Source organism: Gracilinanus agilis, chromosome 2 (genome assembly GCF_016433145.1).
Source record: "Gracilinanus agilis isolate LMUSP501 chromosome 2, AgileGrace, whole genome shotgun sequence".
Classification (NCBI taxonomy): domain Eukaryota; kingdom Metazoa; phylum Chordata; class Mammalia; order Didelphimorphia; family Didelphidae; genus Gracilinanus; species Gracilinanus agilis.
The window spans coordinates 367,753,000-367,776,990 of NC_058131.1; the positions used below are offsets into that span (position 1 = coordinate 367,753,000).

Sequence of the window (23,991 nt, forward strand, 5' to 3'; positions counted from 1 at the left end):
ATTATTATTTACAGACATCTGTGTAAACTTGTTCATCTCAGGAGTTGTCACCCAAAGGATTTTAGAGAGAAGACTATTGAGGGGTGACAGATAATAACATGCTAGAGAATTTGACTTCTGCTTGAGTCTTCCAAGGACAGGCTTGCTCCCTTTGTTGTGATTCTATCTGGCTCTGGCTTCAGGCATGACCCAACTCAATTCTGTTTCCTCTTTTAAAGCCTGGCGGAATTCCTGTTCTTGTCTTCCTCACTCCTAGTCCTTAGCTGGGAAGGACAAGATGCTTAGTTTGGAGGGGGCGAGGACAGAAAACCAATGATAACAGTCAAGTGATTCCTGACTATAAGTCATGGAGTCACTTTTATTGTCAGTAAGAAAAAGAAACATGGCATAGAGAAAAGGAACATTTCTAAAGAGGCTGGAGGGTAGGTTTAGAAGGCAAAGTACAATTATTTTTTTTTTCAAAAAGAGTATTTTAAAAGATTCATCACATTAGCCATTAGGAATTAGAAAATACAGACAGTATAATTCTAAACCCACCCACCCAAAACTTTTGTAAAAAAAAAATGTGTTATAAAAATATTGTCCCGAATATCTTGAAAACTGCTATTGTGCTGGAGAATTTCAGAAGAAGGAATAATGTCTCTATGTGTTCCAAGAGTAATTCCGTGAATGAGGGACAGAGCTTCTTCTTTGCCCCCAGGAGACAATAGTGATTGGGGATCTTAGTTCCCAGTCTCCAGGGTTAGTAGTGAGGCGCCCCTTCATGTGGTCAGAGTTGAGAGGGATCTCTCATTGTCTTTCCTAGATGCCATATCCTGAATTTCACTCTTCCTTCTCTTCCACAGGATGGCCTCTTCTGTTGATGCCTGAATGGACCAGGCCTGCCACTAGATTGGAGCTGTATCAGAGGTCAGTAGCGAGGTTATCTGGGGTACGCTCTCCAGATTGTTTTCCTTCATCAGAAGACTTGGATGCCAACTTTAAAGAAAGGAAGAACACAAAATAATGATAGTACAGATTGGTATAGTAGTATCCAGGCCATATGCACCCTACCTCAGTCACCCCTTAATTCTTCTCCAACCACACAGACCAAACCTAACTTTAACTAATCTAACAGGACTATTCTGAGAACCAAGGACCTGACACACTTGCAAAACTCTTGGGATACAGTCACAAAAGTACCAAGGTAAGTGTTAGAAGACCTAGGTTCAAGTCCAAGGTTTCTCTCTAATTAAGTGATCCTGGTAGAACTGTAGCTATCAATTTTTATCACTTAGGATAAACGACTTAAAAAAGCTCACTAAATATTTTTGTGGAGTGGGCACAGGAGTGGCAGAGAGCCCAGGGCATCAGAAGGCTATAAGAGCTATCCCTGATGAAAACAGGGTTTGGAGGACAGGGGCAGGAGCAGTACAGGAAGAAACTCATTCAGAGTAGAGGTTAAGGAGGGAGTGAAGAGGACTCTTATTGTTTCCTATTTCTGATGAATTTATTAGATTCTGGCAATTTGATGATAATCTAATTTCTTTCTTTATTGTTGAAGTACTGCAAATACTCTCAAGGTCCTTTAAATTTCAGTGCTCTAGCACAAATCCCTGTTCAAGGCTCAGCAAATCTCTCTGAGACTTAATTACCTCCTCTGTAAAAATGAAGGTATTGGAAGAGATAACCTATGAAGGCCAGTTCCAAATAAGACAATCTTTATTGCCTTGTCTTTGACAGTGGTACTAGGAATTATGTCCTATGGGGGAAGAACTGTCTTCTTTGATGCCAATGTCCAAAAGTTAGTGATGTCTACCCATCTTTATCACTTTCATGGTTTAAATACAAATCCTTCATCCTTTTATAATGCTGACAAAGAGCATTATTGGGGGAAGGGGGTGTGATCCCAGTTTGACCTGCTCCATTGAAATTTTGAGTGAGAGGAGACCTCATGTGGTCAAGGTAGAGAATGTCATTTCTAGCCAGAGTTAGGAGGGGAAGATAGCACCTGAGTTCCAATGTTGTCACTCTGGGTATGGCCTTAAACATATATCTCTTCCTCTTTTACTGCTTTTTTAATGATTCTTTCTCAGTACTCTTGGGTTTTCGCTCCATGAGCAATCTGGCCTTGTACGTACCATTGTTTTGAAGAATTGGTTTACTTTTTTCCTTTTTAGGGTCTTCTTGTCCCCATCAGAGAGAAAGAAGGTCTGGCTGAGCCGGGGGGATACACATGCCTCATCCATCCCAGAAGCAGAGGCCACTGATAATGTCAATGCTAGACATAAATGGGAAATTGGAGAGAGTGAGGAGAGAAAGTCATGATGAGGGAAAAATAAAGGGGATTCATACAGTAAGGCAGTCTCTGCCTGGGGAAGCTCCTAACTGCCAGGGAAAGGGAAATATTTTATCAAGTTTTTTGGTCCTAGAGGGAGGCAATACTGTTGATTCCTACTTGTGTGACACTGGGCAAGATACTTGTCATTTCTAAGTCTCATTTTCTGCCTCTGTAAAATGAAGCTGGATTAGATGGCTTCTCAGGTGCTCTCTAGCTCTAAAAATTCTATGATCTTATGCCACTTCTGTATGTGTCAAGGTAGAGGGACCCATATCCTCTTACACACCATGATAGATACTTAAGCTGCCTTATTACGAAAAGCCTTTCTCTAAAGTGCTGTTCAAGGGGACATAATCCTGCCTCTTGGTTCTGGGATGGAGCAGTGCTCAAGGATATGTAGGTAGAAAATGAGGCAGGACAGAGATGGGCAAGAAGAGGACATTTTGACACTCAAGCCTTGCCCAAAGAACCCAGGAGGTTCTGTCTTAAGAAGGGGAAAGAGTGCCTTTCCCTTCTCTGTTCCCTAATCAGCTGACCTCAGGAGGATCTAGTTCTCTAGCTTATGGGGGTCATCAAGGTGGCAGGGTAGAAATGGCCCTGAACTAGCTGGGAGATTTATTTTAATAATCCCCTCAGATTCTGACTTATGATGTGATTTTGACAAATCATTTGAAGGGTATCCGCCCTTTATTCTTATTTCAAACAGAGATCATAGGATCCTAGATTTAGAATTGGAAAGAAAGTCAGAGGAATCTAAGTCCACCACCTTCATTTTATATATAAGGAAACTGAGGTTTATTGACTTGTGTGGCATTATACAATCAATAACAATAACAACAACATAATAAAGATGACTATAAGCAGTAGTGATAGTGGTAGTGGTGGTGGTGGTAGTAGTACTTGTAGTAGAAGCAGTAATGGTAGTGGTGGTAGTGGTAGTAGTGGTGGTGGTGGTGGTGGTAGTAATAGAAATAGGAGTAATGATGGTGCTGGTGTTGATAATAGTAGGAATAATAGTAGTAGTAGTAATAGTAATAAATAAGAGCTAGCAATAAGGTTTGTTTATGTTGTCACTACCCAGCTGCCTATAAGCTAGTTAAGTATTTGAAGGTGGTTTTGAAACATAATACTCTATCTACTACTCCATGCTGTGTCTTTAATAATATTAATCTCTTCCCGATCTACTTCAAAGTTACTGTGACCATTTAGTGGGATTTTGTGGAAGTGCTTTGAAAAAATGATGCACTATATAAACCCAAGAAATGATTAGTCTAATTTTTACACTAGAAATGGCTCTGGATCCACAGAAGCACCTCTGCCTTAGAAAGCACTAAGAACTCATTGTGGCAAGGGCAAGTTTGCCTGTTGCTGTGAATAGGAATACTATATGCTAAGAAGAGTGAGGGGGATGAGGATGGTCTCATACTTGAAGGCTATGTCTTTCTTGTGTCTCATATCATATCATGGCTAGAGGGAGGGGATGAGGGAGGAAGGGGAGAAGGAAAGAAATGGCATCAGGCTTCTAAGGAGAGGGTGGACTGAGTAGCTGAATAGCTAAGTCCTTCACAGAAAGGCAGGATTATCTACCCTCCTGAGGTTTATCAGATCACCTAATGCTTTGCCTGATCTTCCTTGGAATGAGACATGACCATCATTCTTATACATCTTTAAAATATCTGATTCAACAGTCAGAGTTCCTTTTGGATTCTTGCAGGAGGACTTGTACCTGGAATGGTTGGCATTGACTGACTAGCAAAGCTCATCTGCTTGAGGACAGATGTTTTCGGTGGGAGAGTCAGGTGTTCAGAGAGGTTGGTGTCACTCATGAACTCATGTTTCCTTGATAACTGGATGATAATACACATAAACACATAATTAGAATAGGTAAAGGTTAGCATTGAAGCAGCTAAGTTAGTTGGGGAAAGGTCTTGGTCACCATGGTTAAAACCACAACATTAAATATCCTTCCATATAATCATTTGCCTACAATGCATTACTTTGCACTTTGTATACAGGCCAATACAAATCTCTCTCTCTCTCTCTCTCTCTCTCTCTCTCTCTCTCTCTCTCTCTCCTCTCAATCACAGACACCTTTGAAAGAGGTTTAAAGGAGATATAAGAGTCAAAAGATACTGGATCTTAAAATCACATAGTCATAAACCATTATAATTTAGCTATCCTCTGTAGTCCATCCCATTCATTTTATAGACAAAGGAAGTCAGGCCCAGAGAATGACTGTCGCCCAAGTTCTGAAATGAACTGAATGCAATGTGTCCAAGCTCACAAACTTGATTGTCCATTAAAAAAATATAAATTATACCAGGTTTAGAGAACTGTTGTTGGAGAGGGAGGATTACATTAAGTCCCTGGGAGGAAAGAAGAAAGGTCTAGACTTCTCTAAGCTTGCCCTTGCTACCACCCAAATAAGCTTCCTTCTTCCCAAAATGCCCACCAAGGGATGAAAAGCTTTAGCTCTCTGACACTCACTCGCTTCATGTCTGACTCAGTCACAGTCTTCTCATCAGCAAACACCACGCTACTTCTTTTCATTCTCTTCTTGGATCTGCGTAGCTTTACTTCAGGCAAGGTGTTGCCCTGGGGGAAATTCTCTTCCACTTCTATTTTTGGGGTCCTTGGTGAGGCTACATCCAGGTCAAAACTAGAGGGTACAAGTAGCCAGAAGAAAGATAAACTTCCATTAGAAATAGCGTTGAACTTACTTGCCATGTTGGGACATCATTATCAAGAATTGTGGAGAAAAGGAGTTACTGACCTATATGAAAAGAAATTAAGGATGGAATGACATGGGAATGGGAGTGTTTCTCAAATAATTTGTGGAGAGCATGACTTGCCTGTTCTGGGAATGATGAATGAAAGAGTTTAAAGAGGGAAAGCATGTGCCGTAAGACTGAGGGGAAAGGATCCTGAGGCAGAGGGGGACACAGTTCCTGAGTGTACCAGAAATAAGCTGAATGTTAGTAAGGATGGAAAGAAACATGGAAAGAGTTGTTCACACCCATCATCATGTCTGGTGAGATGAAAGCATCGTTTGTCAGAGGAAGACTGGCATGATATGACAGGGTAGAAATAGTTATATGAGGCAAGAAAGGGAATGGGGATTTCCTGGGGAAAGAAGAAAGCCAGGAAACCATAAGACCCAAAGAAGTAGAAGATGGAGGAATTCTGCCACTATGTAGGGATGAAATGGAAAGGAAAACATAAGGGGTCCCTACCCTGGGATAAGAGAATGAAGGGGCACAAACTGAACTGGGGTGAGGAGTGCTATGTGAAGGAAAAGGCAAGAGGTTTTTGAGATAAGGAGAAAGAGCCAAGTGGATAGCTACACCAACCTTTCTGAGACAGTCTTGCTGGGGGTGCTACAATCCGAACTCATGGAGGCCAGGGAGATGATGGACATCTGTCGATAGGATCTAAGCATGGACCGAGGACGGCCTAGCCTCCTGTCATCAAAATCAGGCTATGGGAAAAAATACAGGAAAAATGAAGGTTATATACTTCAGGTTTAGAGCTTGTCAAGAAGCAGAAAGAAACCAGGAATAGATGTAGTTGTCTTTCAACCATGGATCACGGATCCCTATAGTGTAGGTGAGCACGGGTGGCCAAAGAAAGGAATTAGGAGATTTGGAAGTTTGTGCTAGAAAGCCCAGGAGTCTGGACCAAGTCTCATCTCTACCAATGTCTTTGGAGGTGGTGATAGGTGGTCCCCTTGATGGCATTTCTTTTATACTTGGTTTTCCCTTGGAACACAAATATGAGGAAATAAGAGCAGATGAAGACAATGAATATTAGGTCAATCATCCTTTTGATCACCAAATCTTTCAATTATCCTTCTCAATGTCCAGCACAAAACCTGGTACAAAGGAGGTGCTCAAAATGTTTGCTGAACAGAATAGAGTCAACTGACAACTTCATAGAAGAATCAGTATCTTAGTATTTGCTGTCCATTACAGTGTTCAGTAGTATGGTTACATTTTTGGACTCTTCCCACCCAAAACTCAGAATAAAGGCTCCTCTCGGCCAATTAATTCTTAAGCATTTTTCTAGTCCCCTCTTTCCTGTTATCACTTCCTCCCAACTGCCCATCTCTACATTTTACATATACACATAAACACACAGACACATGCATTCATAACCTTCCCCATCATGAGGCCATACCAGCTCTCGGACTCCATATTCCTTTTCCACTTTCACTTTCAAGCTCTTGAAACATTCTTCCATCCTGTCATGGAAAGGACGGAGGTTGTCAGATACCCTTTTCTCATGGATTTTAATCCCAGCTCCTAGGAAAGGGATCTGGAAAAAAACAGAGAGACAATGGTGAACTGGGCTCCTACTACTAAATACCAAACACCATTTATCAATGGACTCTTCCTGGAACCCTCATTCTTTCATTTCAAACCCCTCACCAGAGTCAGTTCCCTGAGGATCATAATTTGCATTTCAATAATTCACCAGAACTCTATCCTTCTAGAGTGGTGGACCTTACAAGTTTAGTGACTCTTCAAAAAAATTGGAAGGACAAAAAAAGCAAGAAGAGACTAGACAGCATTGAATACATTCAGGATAAAACCCATCTGGTGGTTTTTTGTATTTTGTTTTTTAAAGCAGTGCTTTACATAAAGAGTAGAAGGCACAGAAGGTCCTAAATTAGGAATTCTTATTCCAAAAAGAAAGAAAAAAAGAAAATAAACACAACTGAATCTACATCCAGTGTTTTTACATCTCCATCTCTGTAGAGTAGCATATATTCCCTCCAGCAAAAGTTGGCTTTCTTTTGTGCTATGAATGAAGTTAGGGCTGACAACAGCAATCCATCAGCACCTCACTCAGTGTCATTCAAACACCTGCCTCCCTGGAGCTGAGCTCTCTATCCCATTTCTCAGAGTCTCCTGACCTCTGGAGGCAAATAGGTGTCTTTTCTGTAAGGAGAGGTATATTGAGGGTATGTCAGTGTCTGAGAGGGGCAGTCAGAGGGACCCAGAGGGAAGACAAGCCTGGCAGAATCCTGGCAGCAGCAACTTAAGAAAGTACCTCCTAGAAACCTCTTCTTCTAAGACAAAAGGGAAGGTAGAAGGGAGAGAAAGAGACAAAGAAAAACAGAGACAGAAAGCCAGTGGAAGAAAGAGACAGAGGAGAGATAGAGAGCGAGAAGATGAAAGAAAAGAATGAAGAAAGGGGGAAGGGAAAGAGAGGAAAACATGGGGACTGGGCAGAGAGAAAAAGGGAAGGTGTTAAGAAGACAGAGGGAAAAGAGAGAAAGATGGTGTTTTTTTAGAAGGAAGGAAGCAGAATTAGTAAGGCCACCCACTATTCTTTTCCAAAAAGTACAATCAGGCTGTGGTAGTGTTCAGAGCCTTTGACCAAAAATAAACCAAAACCAAGACATTTGAAAACAAACAGTTGGGTATACATTTGTGGTTATTTGCAATGAACATTCTTTTAACCCTTGTCTTCTGTCTTAGACATACTTAGACAATACTGTGTATTGGTTCCAAGGCAGAAGAGCAATAAGGACTAGGCAAGTGGGGTTTAAGTGACTTGCCCCAGGACACATTCCTAGGAAGAGTCTGAGGCCAAATTTAAACCCAGGACCTCCTATCTGGCTCCCAATCTGTTGAGTCACCTCACTAACTCCTCTTCAATACATTTTTTAACCAGGGGCTGGCTTTCTTCCCTCATACCCTCTTGGCCTGCGTCCCCTGCTACTTAGACATGAGCTCAGGGAACAAAAATTGAGTTTTCAAGTTAGCCTTAACCAAATACAATGAATAAAATGAATCCATGGAGGTGGAGATGAGGAATCATACATATTAATTATTCCAATATCTTAAAAAATGATCTTAGGATTATCTTCTATTTAGTCCACCCACAAAGCTACATCCCACTATTAACATGGATGAAGCTGAATCTCACAATCTCCATCTCAGGAAGGTCTTTGGCAAAGTAGTACATCATGATGGAGACTCCAAAAGATACATGTTTGAATTCTGACTCTTTCGAGGTATGCAACCATATCCAAGTCACTTATCTTTTCTAAATCTTGATTTCTGTATCGGTAAAAAGATGCTAAAAATGCCTTTAGCTTTTATCTCATAGGGTTGTCATGGGGTTCAAATGAGATAATGGATGGGAAATCAAATAGTTATGTAAATGTCAGATACGATTTTTATTATTGTTTCATCCAGTGAATATATCATCTGTGGAAGTGATAGAAAATCATTTTAAATCCTATTCTATCATTCAGCAGCAATTAAAAGGAAGGAGAAGAGACAGCTAGGTAGCTCAGTAGATAAAGTGCCAGGCCTGGAAATGAAAAGAAATCTTGGGTTCAAATCTGACCTCAGATACTTCCTAGCTGGTGACCCTGGGCAAGTCACTTAACCCCTATTGCCTAGCTCTTATAGTTCTATTGCCTTGGAACCAATACACAGCATTGATTCTAAAACAGAAGATAGGGGGTTTTAAAAAGGAAAAGGAAAAAAGGAAGGGGAAAAAAGGAATAGAAATATTGAATAAGCCAAGCATTCCCCACCTCACCCCACAGTACCTGCCATGCGATCAGATCCTTGAGTCGGCTTAGTTTGTCTTGATCTTCAGGGTGATCTCTAGTATATTCTTCTGTGAAGAAAGCCTGGATTGGACAGATAAGAATGTGTTTTTCTACTCCAGCACAAGAAATCACCAGTCCCAAACTCTCTGGTGCTTGGCAAAGAATTTGATTTGAAAGAGAAGATGAATAGATCTCTCTTCAGATCAAAGTGACCAGTGGAGAATTCTGGTCTAAATGCTAGGCATCAGGAGGTTTAGGATTTGTGTCTCATTTTTCTCACTACAATCCTGAAAAGGTTATTGCCCATTTAAGCTATTAGTTCTTCTCTGGGAAGGAATGGACGGATAGATGAATAGATAGATGGATAGGTGTGCCTATATCATTGTTTCAGACCTTCAAGGCATAGCAATGGTATAGTGGATAAAAGGATGACCTTGAAGTTAGGAAGACCTGGGTTCAAGTTTTATCTTTGATATATTAGTTGTGACATCCTGAGTACACTACTTAATCTTTAATGTTTTAGGTAAATTCCTAAGGAGATAAGTGACAGAGGAGTTGCTAATTTGCATCAATAGAGGGAGTTCCCCCACTGGAAGTTCCCTCCACAGAAGAAATCACATCTCTAGGACCAAACACAGAATTATATAAATATATTTATGTTTAAACTCACAGCACACAAATACAACAATGTGTATGCATATAGACATATATCTAGAGCATCTAAGAAGTAGGCTCTGCAAACAGGGAAAGGCTGTGAATTTTCTCTAGTGAGATGATTTTGACAAGGCTCTGGTTTTTATATTGATTTTTTCCTCCACCACTGTAGCCACAAAGGCATCACCACCATTTGCAGCAGTTTCAATGATGAAGAATGGTGAGATATAGCATTATATGGAGATTCAGATATATAACTATGGTAATTACAAATTTTATACTGTTTGTTGTTAATTTTTTCTTTGAGTATTTTTTAGTATGTTTTTGAGTATAGGTTGATGTTATTTTATAATGACAAAACTCCCAAATGGAGCCACTTATGCTAAGTGATAATGCTCGGAGAAACATATAGGCAATAGATGGTTTATACTTTTCCACTGTTAATTCTGGGCTAGGTGGATTTAGGCTTGCAGTCTTTGATTAGATGAACTCTTGCCCTGCTCTGGAGGCCTTGCATCATTCTCCTTCTGCTGCTTTATTTAATAGTAGACTCTTCCACCAGTTCAAACTTACGTTTGACCCAAGTCTGGTCTGGATAAGGGATCCTGAGAACTTTTCAGCTATATCTATATTGATCTGGAATGTCCTCTCCTCCATCTGGCACCATTTTTCTTGCCACTTGAATCTCAACTGTGAGTATGTTCCTCCCCAACATGTCTCTCTTGGGGTGAGTTTCTTGTATGCGGGATCAAACCTCTTTCTGCTTCTATTGCCAGAGTGTCTATATATATGCTTGCTTTCTGTATCACATAAAGTTTGTGATTGCATTATTTCCTAAGAACCAATTTTCTAGAAATTCCACACCCTGGCATAACCTGGACCAAATAAAGCAATAATTTTGTGTATACATGTAGGCGGCTAAGTTGTGCTTTGGATAGAATGCCAGTCTTGTAGTTAGGAAGATTCATCTTCCTGAGTTTAAATCTGGTCTCTAACTATGTGACACTGGGCAAGTCACGTAACCTTGTTTGTCTCAGTTTCCTCATCTGTACAATGAACTGCAAGAAGAAAATGGCAGACCCCTCCAGTATCTTTGATGGAAAATGCCAAATAGAGTCAGGAAGAATGAGAAACAATTGAAATGACAGAACAACAATAAGTGTGTGTGTGTGTGTGTGTGTGTGTATGATGAGAGAGAGAGAGAGAGAGAGAGAGAGAGAGAGAGAGAGAGAGAGAGAGAAATCTCATAACATCTTTCACTGCTGAAGCTGGTACAACTGGTAGTGGTGACTTTGAGGTCATGGTGGTGGATAGAGGGACCATTATGAAATGGAGAGGTACTACTGGAGAATGTTCTTTGTTTCACAGATGCTATGGCAGAGATTTCCACTGTTTGCAGCCTATCTCTTAGACTCTCAGTCAGACTGTAAGGCCTTGGCTCACATAAAGATAGCCGAGTCTGGGAAATGGAGATTGTGAGACTCAGAGTTCCCTATTTCACTGAGCCAGATCATGGGAAGAAGAAGCTTGGGTCAAAGGAAAGGGCACTGGATTTAGAGTCAGCAGATGTGGGTTGGAATCCCAGCTTTGTGACTTGGGTGACATGATCCGTCTCTTATCTTCTCCAATTCTTGGTTTCCTCATGTAAAATGAGGGAAAAAACCTAGTAGATATCTAATAACACCTCTCATTTCTAAATCTATGGAAAGAGACAGGACCTGGGATTTCATTGGTATTAGGAACTCTACCAATGCAAGCTGGTGATAGCCCTGTAACTTTTTGTCTTAGACAGCCATCTCAAGCAGTGAGGGTTTAGGTGACTTGCCTAGGATCCCACAGCCAGTGTCTGTTAGCAGTGAGTTGTGGGACTTGAACCAAGGTTTTTCTGGCTCCTAGGCTGGGATCTGTAGCCAGATGCTGCCTTTCTCAAAAGCTATGATCCTATGAAAACATTTGCTAATCACTGAGGGGTCTGTCAAGGCCAGGTGTGGCAGAAGATCCATAAAAATTTACATTCCACTGCAGCTTCATTAGGAAACATCAGGCAGGTGAGGAAAATGATGAGCAAACAGTGACTTTTCAATGACTTCCATCACACCCACATTCCTGACAGAGAATTTGGGCATGGTCGAATGCTTCCAAGAACCTCACCTTTTCATATTTTGCAAATCCTCCCATGACAGCGGGGTCCACGATTCCATTCAGAAGCATGGAGAGTGGGTTGATGGGGAGATTCTCATCACTCTGGTACTGATTGATCATCATTAGGATCTTCTCGTTAGCCGTAGACATGGTTTCAATGGCATTCTCCAGAGGACTAATTGTGGCCTATGGACAGGAGATCATGGAAAACAAAAGACTTTTAGTACATTTTATTCTTTTAAGTACATATTCTTTTAAGTCATTAGTACAGACTTCATTTTTGGTACATAAGTTTAATATGGAAATGCACTTAATGTCAGTATTTATATATATTGTATAATTATATATAATGCCAGTATTTATATAATGTCAGATCTGAGTTCAAATCTAACCTCAGAAAGTTACTAGCTCTGTGACTATAAGTAAGTTCTTTACAGCTGTCTGCCTCAGTTTCCACAACTAGGAAATGAGGGTAATACTCTTATCTACATCCCAGGATTGTTGGGAAGATTAAATGAGAATATTTGTAAGACATTTTGCAAATCTCAGAGCATTCTATCAATGTAATGATGATGAGGATGAGGAGTGATAAGCATGATGAGCATGTGGAGGATGATTATGATAGAGCTTTGGGTCTGGAGTCAGGAAGATCTGAGCTTACATCTGACCTCAGATACTAACTGTGTGACCCTGAACAATTCACATCACCTCTGTTTGCCTCAATTTTCTCACTTATAAAATGGGTAAAATAATTATCCCTCTTTCCAAGATTGTTGTAGTGACCAAATGAGATAATATGTAAAGTGCTTAGCACAATGCCTGAAACAGTGTGATAAAAACATTAACTATATTATCAATGAGCCAAGGGAGTCCCATCTGGGAGAGGCTTAGGTGGAAGGTGAGCTCTGTCTAAGCCAGGAAAAAAAAACAACAATGCTTCAGGGGAGAAATAGACTGGTAGGAAAAAAAACTTTCCTTTTCTTTCTCTAAGAACCATCTCCAAGAACCTTCAGGGCTAGGGCAGCTAGTGGCTCAGTGGCTAGAGCACGAGGCCTACAATCAGGAGGTCCTGGCTTCAAATCTGCCCTTGGACACTTCCTAGCTGTGTGACCTTGGGAGAGCCACTGAAACCCCATTCCTAGTTCTTTCCCTTATTTCTTAGAGTGGTTAGTAGGACAGAAATTAAGATTTTCAAAAGAAACCTTCAGTAACCTTTCCTCAAAGATCCGACTCCCCTACCTCCCAGCTAGAAGTGATCCTTAAAACATTTTACCCAGTGTCTCAGGTCTGGTTTAAATTTCTCCTTTCCAGTTAGGTCTTTCTTCTATATGTACAAACTTCACCTCCATTAATAGACTGCACACCCTTTGAGGGCAGGGACTGCCTACTTTTGTACCTTTGTATCCTTAATACCTAGCAGAGGAAGTACCTGATAAATGCTCATTTAATGGAATTTAATTGTGAAGTGGAAAAAAATCTATTTTATGTTTCAATTTAATTGTCCTTGAAAAGTATTTATTAAGTAACAATTTGTATTTATTTTATATATACTTGTATATGCAGGTATTGTCTTCCTGGATAGAAAGCAAGCTTCTTGAGGGCAAGGACTATTTAGTTTTTGCCTTTATATCCCTAAACATTGTGGCTGGCACATAGTAAGTGCTTAAGAGATATTTATTGACAGATTGGCTATTTAGGTACCACATACTATATAATGACATTAGAGATACAAAGACAAGAATAGAGTCCCTGTCCTCAAGAAGCTGACATTCTTTGGAAAAGTTTTATTTATTTATTTAAACTCTTCACCTTCTGTCTTAGAAGCAATACCAAGAAGAATGGCAAAGCCCATCAAATTGGGGCTGAATGACTTGTCCATTACCTAGCTAGGGAGTGTCTAAGGTCAAATTTGAACCCAGGACCTCTTATCCCCTGGTCTGACTTTCTATCCACTGAACCACTTACCTGCCTTCAAGAAGTTTACATTCTACTAAGAAGAAACATGGATTGAGAGAAGAAAATACCAAATATAACGGTCCAGGTAACTCGTGGCCTCCCTCAAACTCTGAACATCTAGCTGCCTCTAAGAAGTTTATATTCTACTGAGGGGAAACATGGATTCAGAGAAGAAAATACCAAATATAATGGTCCAGGTAACTTGTGGTCTCCCTCAAGCTGTGAATATACAGAAATGGGACTTATTTTTTGTTTTTGTTGTTTTGTTTTGCTTTCTGGCTGTAAGAGTTCCATTTTTCCCAAATAGCCTTTCTTCTTTTTTCTGAAGATAAGGTAGGAGTTCAAGCTTCAAAGCTAGTCAGGGAGGGACAATGGTTTCTAAGAACAGATGGAGTAGAGAGAAAAAAGAGATCTCTGGACATCAAATGGTCTGGTCATCAAAGTAGTTAGGGGAGACTTCCTGGGAATGGTGAGACATCTTCTGACAAGAAATTAGGAATTCAAGTAACCAAGAGTAGGTAAGCATGGGAGAGAGAATTTGCCAGCAATTATTGGAGAGGGGAGGTGCTGTTTCACAATAAAAAGAATAGTGGGACTTCTGGGTTAAGATGGCAGCAGATTAAAAAGCAGCTGCTTGACCTCTCCTAACCCACACATATAGGACTCCTCAAGAAGACATAAAAACAAATCCAGACAAATGAAGGGACCCCACAACAGGGCGCAGCATTGAAGGTACATGGGATTGGGGCATTTCCATGCTATCAGAGAGTGAAACAGCTCTCACTAAAATGCAAGCTGAGCAATTCCCACCCCCACCCCACACCACCTACAGTGCCAAAGCCACTACACAAAAGCTAGAGCAAGTTTGGGTGTCCTTGGCAGAAACATGGGATTACCAGGGCCTGCCCCTGAGAACAGCAAGACTTAAGACCCCAAGAGGCTAAAGAACGCTCAGACTTTGAGCACAGAACTTGAACACAGGCGTGGGCGAAGGCGCGGCCACAGGCACGGACACGGATCCTAAGGGCAGGGGCAGACTCGGATCCTGAGCACAGGCGTGGACCTTGAGTGGGGACCCAGCACAGAGGGGTGCACGACTGTGGAAGCAGTGCCCTGAGACTGTTAAAGGAGTTTCGGGCAGAGGAATAAGCAAGGGGACCAAAAGGGCTTGACTCTGAGAACAACTAGACCTGAGACCTCAGGAGCCTAAAGAGCACAGACAGACCCTGGGCGTGAGGATAAAGCTGAGAGGGCACGCAGCTCACAATGGCAAGCCAGACTCAGGAACTCCAAAAGAGAAAGATCAACAAGAAGAAATCTTTAACATTTGACAACTTTTACACAGAGAAAATCCAGACAACAGAGCAAATACCAGAGGAGAACAAACAAATAATCATATCAAAACCTTCCCAAAATAATGAAAACTGGTCACAAGCTCTTGAAGAGTTCGAATCTGAGATGACGAGAAAGATGGAAGAGATTTGGCGAGAGAAGTGGGAAATAGCTCAAAAGGAAATTAACAGCTTAGAAGACAGAAACTCCCAACTGGATAAAGATGCCCCAAAATCAAACGAAATGGTAAGCAAATTGGAAACCAAAATCAGGCAAGAAAATAACAGTTTAAAAGGCAGAATTTCATAATTTGAAAGTGAGGCAAGTAAATTGAAGGCCCAAAACAACCAGATTGAGAAGGAAAACCAATCTCTAAAGGCTAGAATTGAGCAATTAGAAGCTAATGATCTCTCAAGACAACAAGAACAAATAAAGCAAAGCCAAAAGACTGATAAAATAGAAGGAAACATGAAATATCTCAATGAGAAATTGACAGATCAAGAAAACAGGTCTAGAAAGAGACAATTTGAGAATCATTTGTCTCCCTGAAAAATCAGAAATTAATAGAAATTCAGACTCCATACTAAAAGAAATTATTCAGCAAAACTGCCCTGAAGTTCTACAATAAGAGGGCAATATAGACATTGTAAGTATCCATAGATCACCCTCTACACTATACCCAGAAAAGACAACCCCCAGGAAAATAATAGCCAAATTCAATAGCTTCCAAGTAAAAGAAAAAAATTTTACAAGAACTCAGAAAGAGACAATTCAGATATCAAGGAGCACCAATCAGGATCACACAGGATCTGGCAGCCTCCACACTACAAGACCACAAGGCTTGGAAGATGATATTCAGAAAGGCAAGAGAACTGGGTCTACAACCAAGGATCACCTACCTATCAAAACTGACTATATACTTCCAGGGGAAAGTATGGGCATTCAACAAGACAGAGGATTTCCAACAAGATAGAAGATTTGCACAGAAAAGACCAGGACTAAATGGAAAGTTTGATATCCAACCACAAAAACAAAGAGAAACATGAAAAGGTAAATAAGAAACAGAGGGGAAAGAAAGAAAACTCTCAGTTTTAAATATGCCTCTTTAAGGGCTTCAATAAGATCAAATTATTTGTATTCCTATGTGGAGAAATGTTATTTGTAATTCTCAAAAACTGCATTCACTATTATAGTAATTAGAAGAATTATTCATAGGGAGAGGTGGGAGTAGTAAATGGTCTAAGATGATACCGGGGGGAAAAAAAGAAGGGGGGTTGAATAGTAGAGGACACCAAGAGAAACTTGAATGAGTAAGAAAAATAGGATATTTTATTACATACAAAGAGGGCATGGGAAGGGATGGGATGAATACTATTATAACAAGGAGAGGAAGAGAGCATTAAGGGGTCATAGTTAAACCTTACTCTCAGTGTAATCAACCTGGAAAGGGAATAGTAGCTATATCCATTGGGATATAAAACTCTATCTAACCCTACTGAGAAAGACAGAAGGGATAAACCAAGGGGAGCAGGGGAGTGGGGAGGTCATAAAATGCAGGGGAGAAGAAGGGGGAGGGAATTCATTAGGCCTTAAAAATAAATAGAGGGGAATAATAAGGAAGGGGGTAGAAAGGGAAGTAAACCAAGGGAGGGGACAAGGGTTACTGGCTTAAAGCAAACCACTGGTTTAAAAGAAAATAGTGTGAGAAGAAGGGGTGGGTCTAGGGGAGGATACAAAAATGTCAGTGAATGTACAACTGATAATTGTAACTCTGAATGTGAATGGGATGAACTCGCTCATAAAATGGAAGCAAATAGCAGAGTGGATCAGAAACCAAAATCCTACCATAGGTTGTCTACAAGAAACACATATGAGGTGGGTAGACACACACAGGTTTAAGGTAAAGGACTTGAGCAAAATCTTTTGGGCTTCAAATGAGAAAAAGAAGGCAGGAGTAGCGATCATGATTTCTGACAAAGCCAAAGTAAAAATAGATATAATTTTAAAAGGCAGGGAAGGTAATTACATCCTGATAAAAGGCAGTATAGACAATGAGGAAATAACAGCGCTCAATATGTAAGCACCAAATGGCATAGCATCCAAATTTGTAAAGGAGAAACTGGCAGAGCTCAAGAAGGAAATAGATAGTAAAACCATACGAGTGGGAGATCTAAATATTCCTCTTTCAGATCTAGATAAATCAAACCAAAAAATAAATAAGAAAGAGATAAGAGAGGTGAATGAAATCCTAGAAAAATTAGATTTAATAGATATGTGGAGAAAAATAAATAGGGACAAAAAGGAATACACCTTCTTTTCAGCTGCACATGGTACATTCACAAAGATTAACCATGTAATAGGGCACAGAAACATTGCAAACGAATGCAAAAGAGCAGAAATAATAAAAGTAACCTTCTCAGACCATAATGCAATAAAAATAATAATTAGTAAGGGCACCTGGACAGGTAAATCAAAAAATAATTGGAAATTAAATAATATGATTCTCCAAAACCAGTTAGTCAAAGACGAAATCATAGAAACAATCAACAATTTTATTGAAGAAAATGACAATGATGAGACATCCTACCAACTCTGTGGGATGCAGCTAAGGCAGTACTCAGGGGGAAATTTATATCCTTGAGTGCATATATTAACAAATCAGGGAGGGCAGAGATTAATGAATTGGGCATGCAACTCAAAAAACTAGAAAGCAAGCAAATTAAAAATCCCCAGATGAAAACTAAATTAGAAATACTAAAAATCAAGGGAGAAATTAATAAAATTGAAAGTAAAAGAACTATTGAATTAATAAATAAGACTAGAAGCAGGTATTTTGAAAAAAAACCAGATAAAATAGACAAAGTACTGGTCAATCTAATAAAAAAAGGAAAGAAGAAAACCAAATTGACAGTATCAAAGATGAAAAGGGAGACCTCACCTCTAATGAAGAGGAAATTAAGGCAATCATTAAAAACTATTTTGCCCAATTATATGGCAATAAATATAGCAATCTAGGTGATATGGATGAATATTTACAAAAATATAAATTGCCTAGATTAACAGCAAAAGAAATAGAATACCTAAATAATCCCATATCAGAAAAAGAAATTGAACAAGCCATCAAAGAACTCCCTAAGAAAAAAATTGCCAGGGCTGGATGGATTCACAAGTGAATTCTATCAAACATTCAAAGAGCAACTAATCCCAAATACTATACCAATTATTTGATATAATAAGCAAAAAAGGGGTCCTACCAAATTCCTTTTATGACACAAATATGGTACTGATTCTAAAGTCAGGTAGATCAAAAACAGAGAAAGAAAAACTACAGACCAATTTCCCTAATGAACATAGATGCAAAAATCTTAAATAGAATATTAGCAAAGAGACTCCAGCAAGTGATCAAGAGGATCATCCACCATGATTAGGTAGGATTTATACCAGGAATGCAAGGATCGTTCAACATTAGGAAAACCATTCACATAATTGACCATATCAACAATCTAACAAACAAAAATCACATGATTATCTCAATAGATGCTGAAAAAGCCTTTGACAAAATAAAACATCCATTCCTATTGAAAACACTGAAAAGTATAGGAATAGAAGGACCTTTCCTAAAAATAATAAACAGTATATACTTAAAACCATCAACAAGCATCACATGCAATAGGGATAAATTAGAAGCCATCCCAGTAAGATCAGGAGGGAAACAAGGATGCCCATTATCACTTCTATTATTTAACATTGTACTAGAAACACTAGCAGTAGCAATTAGAGAAGAAAAAGAAATTGAAGGTATTAAAATAGGCAAGGAGGAGACTAAGCTATCACTCTTTGCAGATGATATGATGGTCTACTTAAAAAATCCTAGAGAATCAACTAAGAAGCTTGTAGAAATAATCAACAACTTTAGCAAAGTTGCAGGATACAAAATAAATGCAAATGAATCATCAGCATTTCTATATATTTCCAACACATCACAGCAGCAAGGGGTAGAAAGAGAAACACCATTTAAAACCACCCTAGACAATATAAAATACTTAGGAATCTATCTACCAAAACAAACACAGGAATTATATGAAAACAACTACAAAACACTTTCCAAACAAATAAAACTAGATCTAAACAATTGGAAAACCATTGATTGCTCATGGGTAGGATGAGCTAACATAATAAAAATGATCATTCTGCCCAAATTAATTTACCTATTTAGCACCATACCTATCAAACTACCAAAAAACTTCTTTACTGAATTAGAAAAAAAAATATAACAAAGTTCATTTGGAATAACAAAAGATAATAATGAAAAAAAAATGTGAAGGAAGGGGGCCTAGCAGTACCAGATATTAAACTGTCCTATAAAGCAGCAGTCATAAAAACAGTATGGTACTGGCTAAGAGACAGAAGGGAGGATCAGTGGAATAGACTTGGGGTAAGTGACATCAGCAAGACAGTGTATGATAAACCCAAAGAGCCCAACTTTTGTGACAAAAATCCACTATTTGACAAAAACTGCTGGGAAATTTGGAAAACAATATGGGAGAGATTAGGTTTAGATCAATATCTCACACCCTACACCAAGATAAATTCAGAATGGGTGAATGACTTGAATATAAAGAGGGAAACTATAAAAAAATTAAATGAACACAGAGTAATATACCTGTCAGATCTCTAGGAAAGGAAAGATTTTAAAACCAAGCAAGAGTTAGAGAAAATTACAAAATGTAAAATAAATAATTTTGAGTATATTAAATTAAAAAGCTTTTGTACAAACAAAAACAATGCAACCAAAATCAGAAGGGAAACAACAAATTGGGAAAAAAAGTCTTTATAACAAAAATCTCTGACAGGGGTCTAATTACTCAAATATACAAGGAGTTAAACCAATTGTATAAAAAATCATGCTATTCCCCAATTGATAAATGGGCAAGGGACTTGAATAGGCATTTTTCAGATAAAGAAACCAAAACTATTAATAAGCGCATGAGAAAGTGTTCTAAATCTCTAATAATTAGAGAAATGCAAATCAAAACAACTCTGAGGTATCACCTCACACCTAGCAGATTGGCTAAAATGAAAGAAGGGGAGAGCAATGAATGTTGAAGGAGATGTGGCAAAATTGGTACATTAATGCATTACTGATGGAGTTGTGAACTGATCCAACCATTCTGGCTGGCAATTTGGAATTATGCTCAAAGGGCTATAAAAGAATGCCTGCCCTTTGATCCAGCCATACCATTGTTGTGTCTGTACCACAAAGAGATCATAGATAAACAGACGTATGAAAATATTTATAGCCACGATTTTTGTGGTGGCAAAAAACTGGAAAAGGAGAGTATGCCCTTCAATTGGGGAATGGCTTAACAAATTGTGGTATATGCTGGTAATGGAATACTATTGAGCTCAAAGTAATAATAAACTGGAGTAATTGCATGAGAACTGGAAAGACCTCCAGGAATTGATGCAGAGTGAAAGGAGCAGAGCCAGAAGAACATTGTACACAGAGACCAATATATCGAATGTAATAGACTTCTGTACTAGCAGCAATGCAATGACCCAGGACAATTCTGAGGGATTTATGGAAAAGAATGCTACCCACATTCAGAGGAAGAACTGCAGGAGTGGAAATACAGAAGAAAAGCAATTGCTTGAACACATGGGTTGAGGCAGTCATGATTGGGGATGTAGACTCGAAACTACCACACTAATGCAACTATCAACAATTTGGAAATAGGTCTTGATAAATGACACATGTTAAAACCAGTGGAAATGTGCATTGGCTAAGTGGGGGTGGGGGGAGATCAGAGGTTGAAGGGGAAAGTAGGAGCATGAATCATGTAACCATGTCAACTTTTCTAAAAAATAAAAATTATTAAATAAAAAAATAGAATAAAATAAAATAATTGAAAACAAAACAAAACAAAACAAAAAAAGAATGGTTAACGCCCTACTAACACATGCCTGCCTAAACCTCTTAGGCAAAAGGTAGTTACCACTGCTTCAGTCTGGTCCCTGACATTTTCTGGAGCAAGATCTTTTGGGTCAGGTTCCAACCTTATCTGTAGTCTCCTCTCCAAACTTTTTACTTGGGGAGCTCTGGAAGGGCAATTCTTTCCATCAGGAATGGGAATTCAGAGCCTGGGGCTCTTTTGGAATATCAGGACCTAAGACTACACCAAGTGAGGGACAGGAATGAATCTGAACCTGCCCTGCTGGGGGGTTGCTCCCTGCCCTCACACAAACTCTGTTTGCATAAGCTGAGGCCAACCATCTGGTTTCACATCAAATTCACAGACCAGCTCAGCGGGTGTTTTATGAGCCACGAGCCTACACTGGGTTCTGAAGGAAATTTATCGTGACCGCTTGGATTGAACCCTGTACAGTACAGTGAATTTCAGCAGGACCCTGGTGTGGCTCTGAATGAATCAGATTTTTAAATGAGTTGGTAAAAACAGAAACACCTATTGATTTGATTTTCCTCATTTTTGAAAGCTTTTTTTTATTCCTCAAATCTTTATCATCATTGTCGTCATCAAACACAGACAGTGAGAATAAAAATAACTTTGGTTTCTTATCTAAGGACATTAGTAAAGATCAAATATAAAACTCTCATAGCAGAAGAGTTTGATGAAGGGACCCTGGGGAGTCAGGAGACCTGGATTCTGGTCCTGATTCTGTCATTAATTTGTGGAGCAACTTCGGGCAAGTCATCAGATTTATCTCAGTGCTCTAGCTCCCTTACCTGTACAGTTAGGATCATAAACCTTCCCCTTAAAGATCTGAGGATGAAATATCTTAATATGTGAAAGTGTTTGGGGAAAGCACCCAGGAGTACTTTACAAAAGTTAAGTTGATAATGATCCTTTATATTTGCATAGTAAAAGGAGACAGTCTGATAAAGTGGGAAGAACAATTCAGGAAACAGATGACCTGGGTCCACTCAAATGTATACAACCTGTGTGACCTTGGGCAAGTGACATAACTTCCCTAGACCTCAGTTTCCTCATCCATAAAGTGAAGAGTTTGAATTAAATGGCCTCCACCGTCCTTTCCAATTGGAGATCTATAATCCTATGTCACATCTGCAAAGCACTTCCACACACATCATCTAGTAAGATCTCCCCCAAAGTCCTAAGAGGAAGGGCAGATAGTATTATTGCCCTATTTTACAGAAATAGAAACAGATTCAGGGAGATAAAAAGATTAAATCAGAGTCCAGTCCTTGGCCCATAGTAGATGATTATTGAGTGAATGAGTAGATGAATGAATGAGTATCACAGGGCTAGAGGCACAGAACTCAGATTTCCTGATTCCCAGGCCAGGTCTCTTTCTCCCATTCAAAACTTAATATGGTCAGATATCACCCAAGGAGAGAATCTGTAATTCAATGCTAACAGAGTATCTTTTTGCAAAAACACTGCCCTACCAGGAACTATACCTGGAATAAGAATCAGATCAAATAAATGTTAACATGGATCAGAAAAGTATGTATTTAGGAATGAAAGGCTTTAGTATAGCTTTCAGTCTGTGCCAGGGACACATCTAGAAATCCTGCTCAAGAGAATTTTAGTCCTTTGGAGGGAGTTCTTCTGATGATCCTTCCTGAGGATTTCCTGGCCCTTTAATGTAAAGAGTGTCTGGATGGAAGGAGGTCTGAGACCTCAAAGAGATCAGACCAAGATTAATACCTTTGACTTTCCTGAGCTCATAATCCCCTGCCCATTCCTCTCATATAATCCTTCTTCATCGAACAGGCAATAACCTTTGAAGAGGGGGAAGCGAGGTGGTTCAGTGGCTTGAGAATCAGGCTTAGAAATGGGAGGTCCTGGGTTCAAATATGGCCTCAAACACTTCCTAGCTATACTACCCTGGACAAGTCATTTAACCCCCATTGTCTTGGGCTTACCATTCTTCTACCTTGGAACCAATACACGATATTGATTCTAAGATGTAAGGGAAGCATTTAGAAAAAAAAATACAAAAAGTAGGAATGAGGTTCCTGGAGAAGAATGGTGACAAGATAAATTGAAAGATTACTGGGAAATCAGAAAATGATTTTCATGATATTGTACAATGTAGTAAAAGGATAAGAGAAACAAGAAAAACATAGGCAAATGTGTGCAACATCTCTGCCCTATAATCTTCTCTACATGGACCAGATCAAATGTTTGGATGAAGTAGGACACAGGTGTTGGGGAAATCCTTGGCAAATTATTAGATAATCATAGTCCTATACTGGAGGTTGGGTTGTGATTGATCAGGCAGGATTTCACAGTTTAGCTAGAGTCTCTTGAATGTTCATTAAAAGACTCAGAGGATATGCATAAACCAATATTTATTTACCTTGCTAGGAATCCTCCACAGAGACCATTCTGTGTTGTCTCTTCTCTCTCAACCCTAGTTCAAAGCTGCTACTTCTGAACCCAGAGATTGAAGCCTAAGAAAAGGAGGTGATTTTCCTCAACTGGGAAATCTGTGAAGCTTTAAGAAAGGTGAAACCCAGTGTCCCTGGCCATAAATGAAGTGATGAAGGGAATGTGGAACCACAGAATATTAGAGCAGGAAGGAAACTTAGGGATCTAGTTCAGCCTCATCATGACAGGTAGAGAAACTGAGGCTTGGAGAAGGGAAAATTATTTATTCAAGTTACACAGGCTGCTGTTGATAGAATTTGTTCTAGAACCCAGATCTCACAATTTCTATTTCTTTCTAGATGTGATCAGTCTAGACCAATATCTATCTCTATTTTTATCCCTATCATCTCTATCTGTCTCTATCTCTTTTACACACACACACACACACACACACACACACACACACACACACACGACACATGCATGCTATGAGTGAGCATGTGTGTATGGAAAGGAACTATTTTGGATGCCCTTGTCATAGATTCTCTTATCTGTCCCCTACCAGATAAATTTATTTTTCTAGTATCTATTATTTTTCCAAGAACTATTTCCCTGCTAGCTTGAAGCAGAAAATAAGGCTTATGTAATTAGGACTTTCC

The 23,991-nt window shown here is 39.4% G+C and overlaps 1 protein-coding gene across 1 annotated transcript in view; it reads right to left on the reverse strand.

Annotated features, from left to right (window-relative positions):
- Positions 1-351: 351 nt before the first annotated feature.
- Positions 352-23,991, reverse strand: part of DOCK2 (dedicator of cytokinesis 2) — a 562,271-nt gene continuing 538,631 nt past the window's right edge. The window contains exons 45-52 of the mRNA XM_044659840.1: positions 11,697-11,873; positions 8,889-8,972; positions 6,497-6,634; positions 5,671-5,798; positions 4,808-4,979; positions 4,047-4,167; positions 2,121-2,260; positions 352-978 (exon numbers count right to left, since the gene is read on the reverse strand). Of these exons, the coding sequence (XP_044515775.1) occupies positions 904-978; positions 2,121-2,260; positions 4,047-4,167; positions 4,808-4,979; positions 5,671-5,798; positions 6,497-6,634; positions 8,889-8,972; positions 11,697-11,873 (1,035 nt within the window). The 3' untranslated portion in view covers positions 352-903. The remainder of the gene's footprint in view (positions 979-2,120; positions 2,261-4,046; positions 4,168-4,807; positions 4,980-5,670; positions 5,799-6,496; positions 6,635-8,888; positions 8,973-11,696; positions 11,874-23,991) is intronic.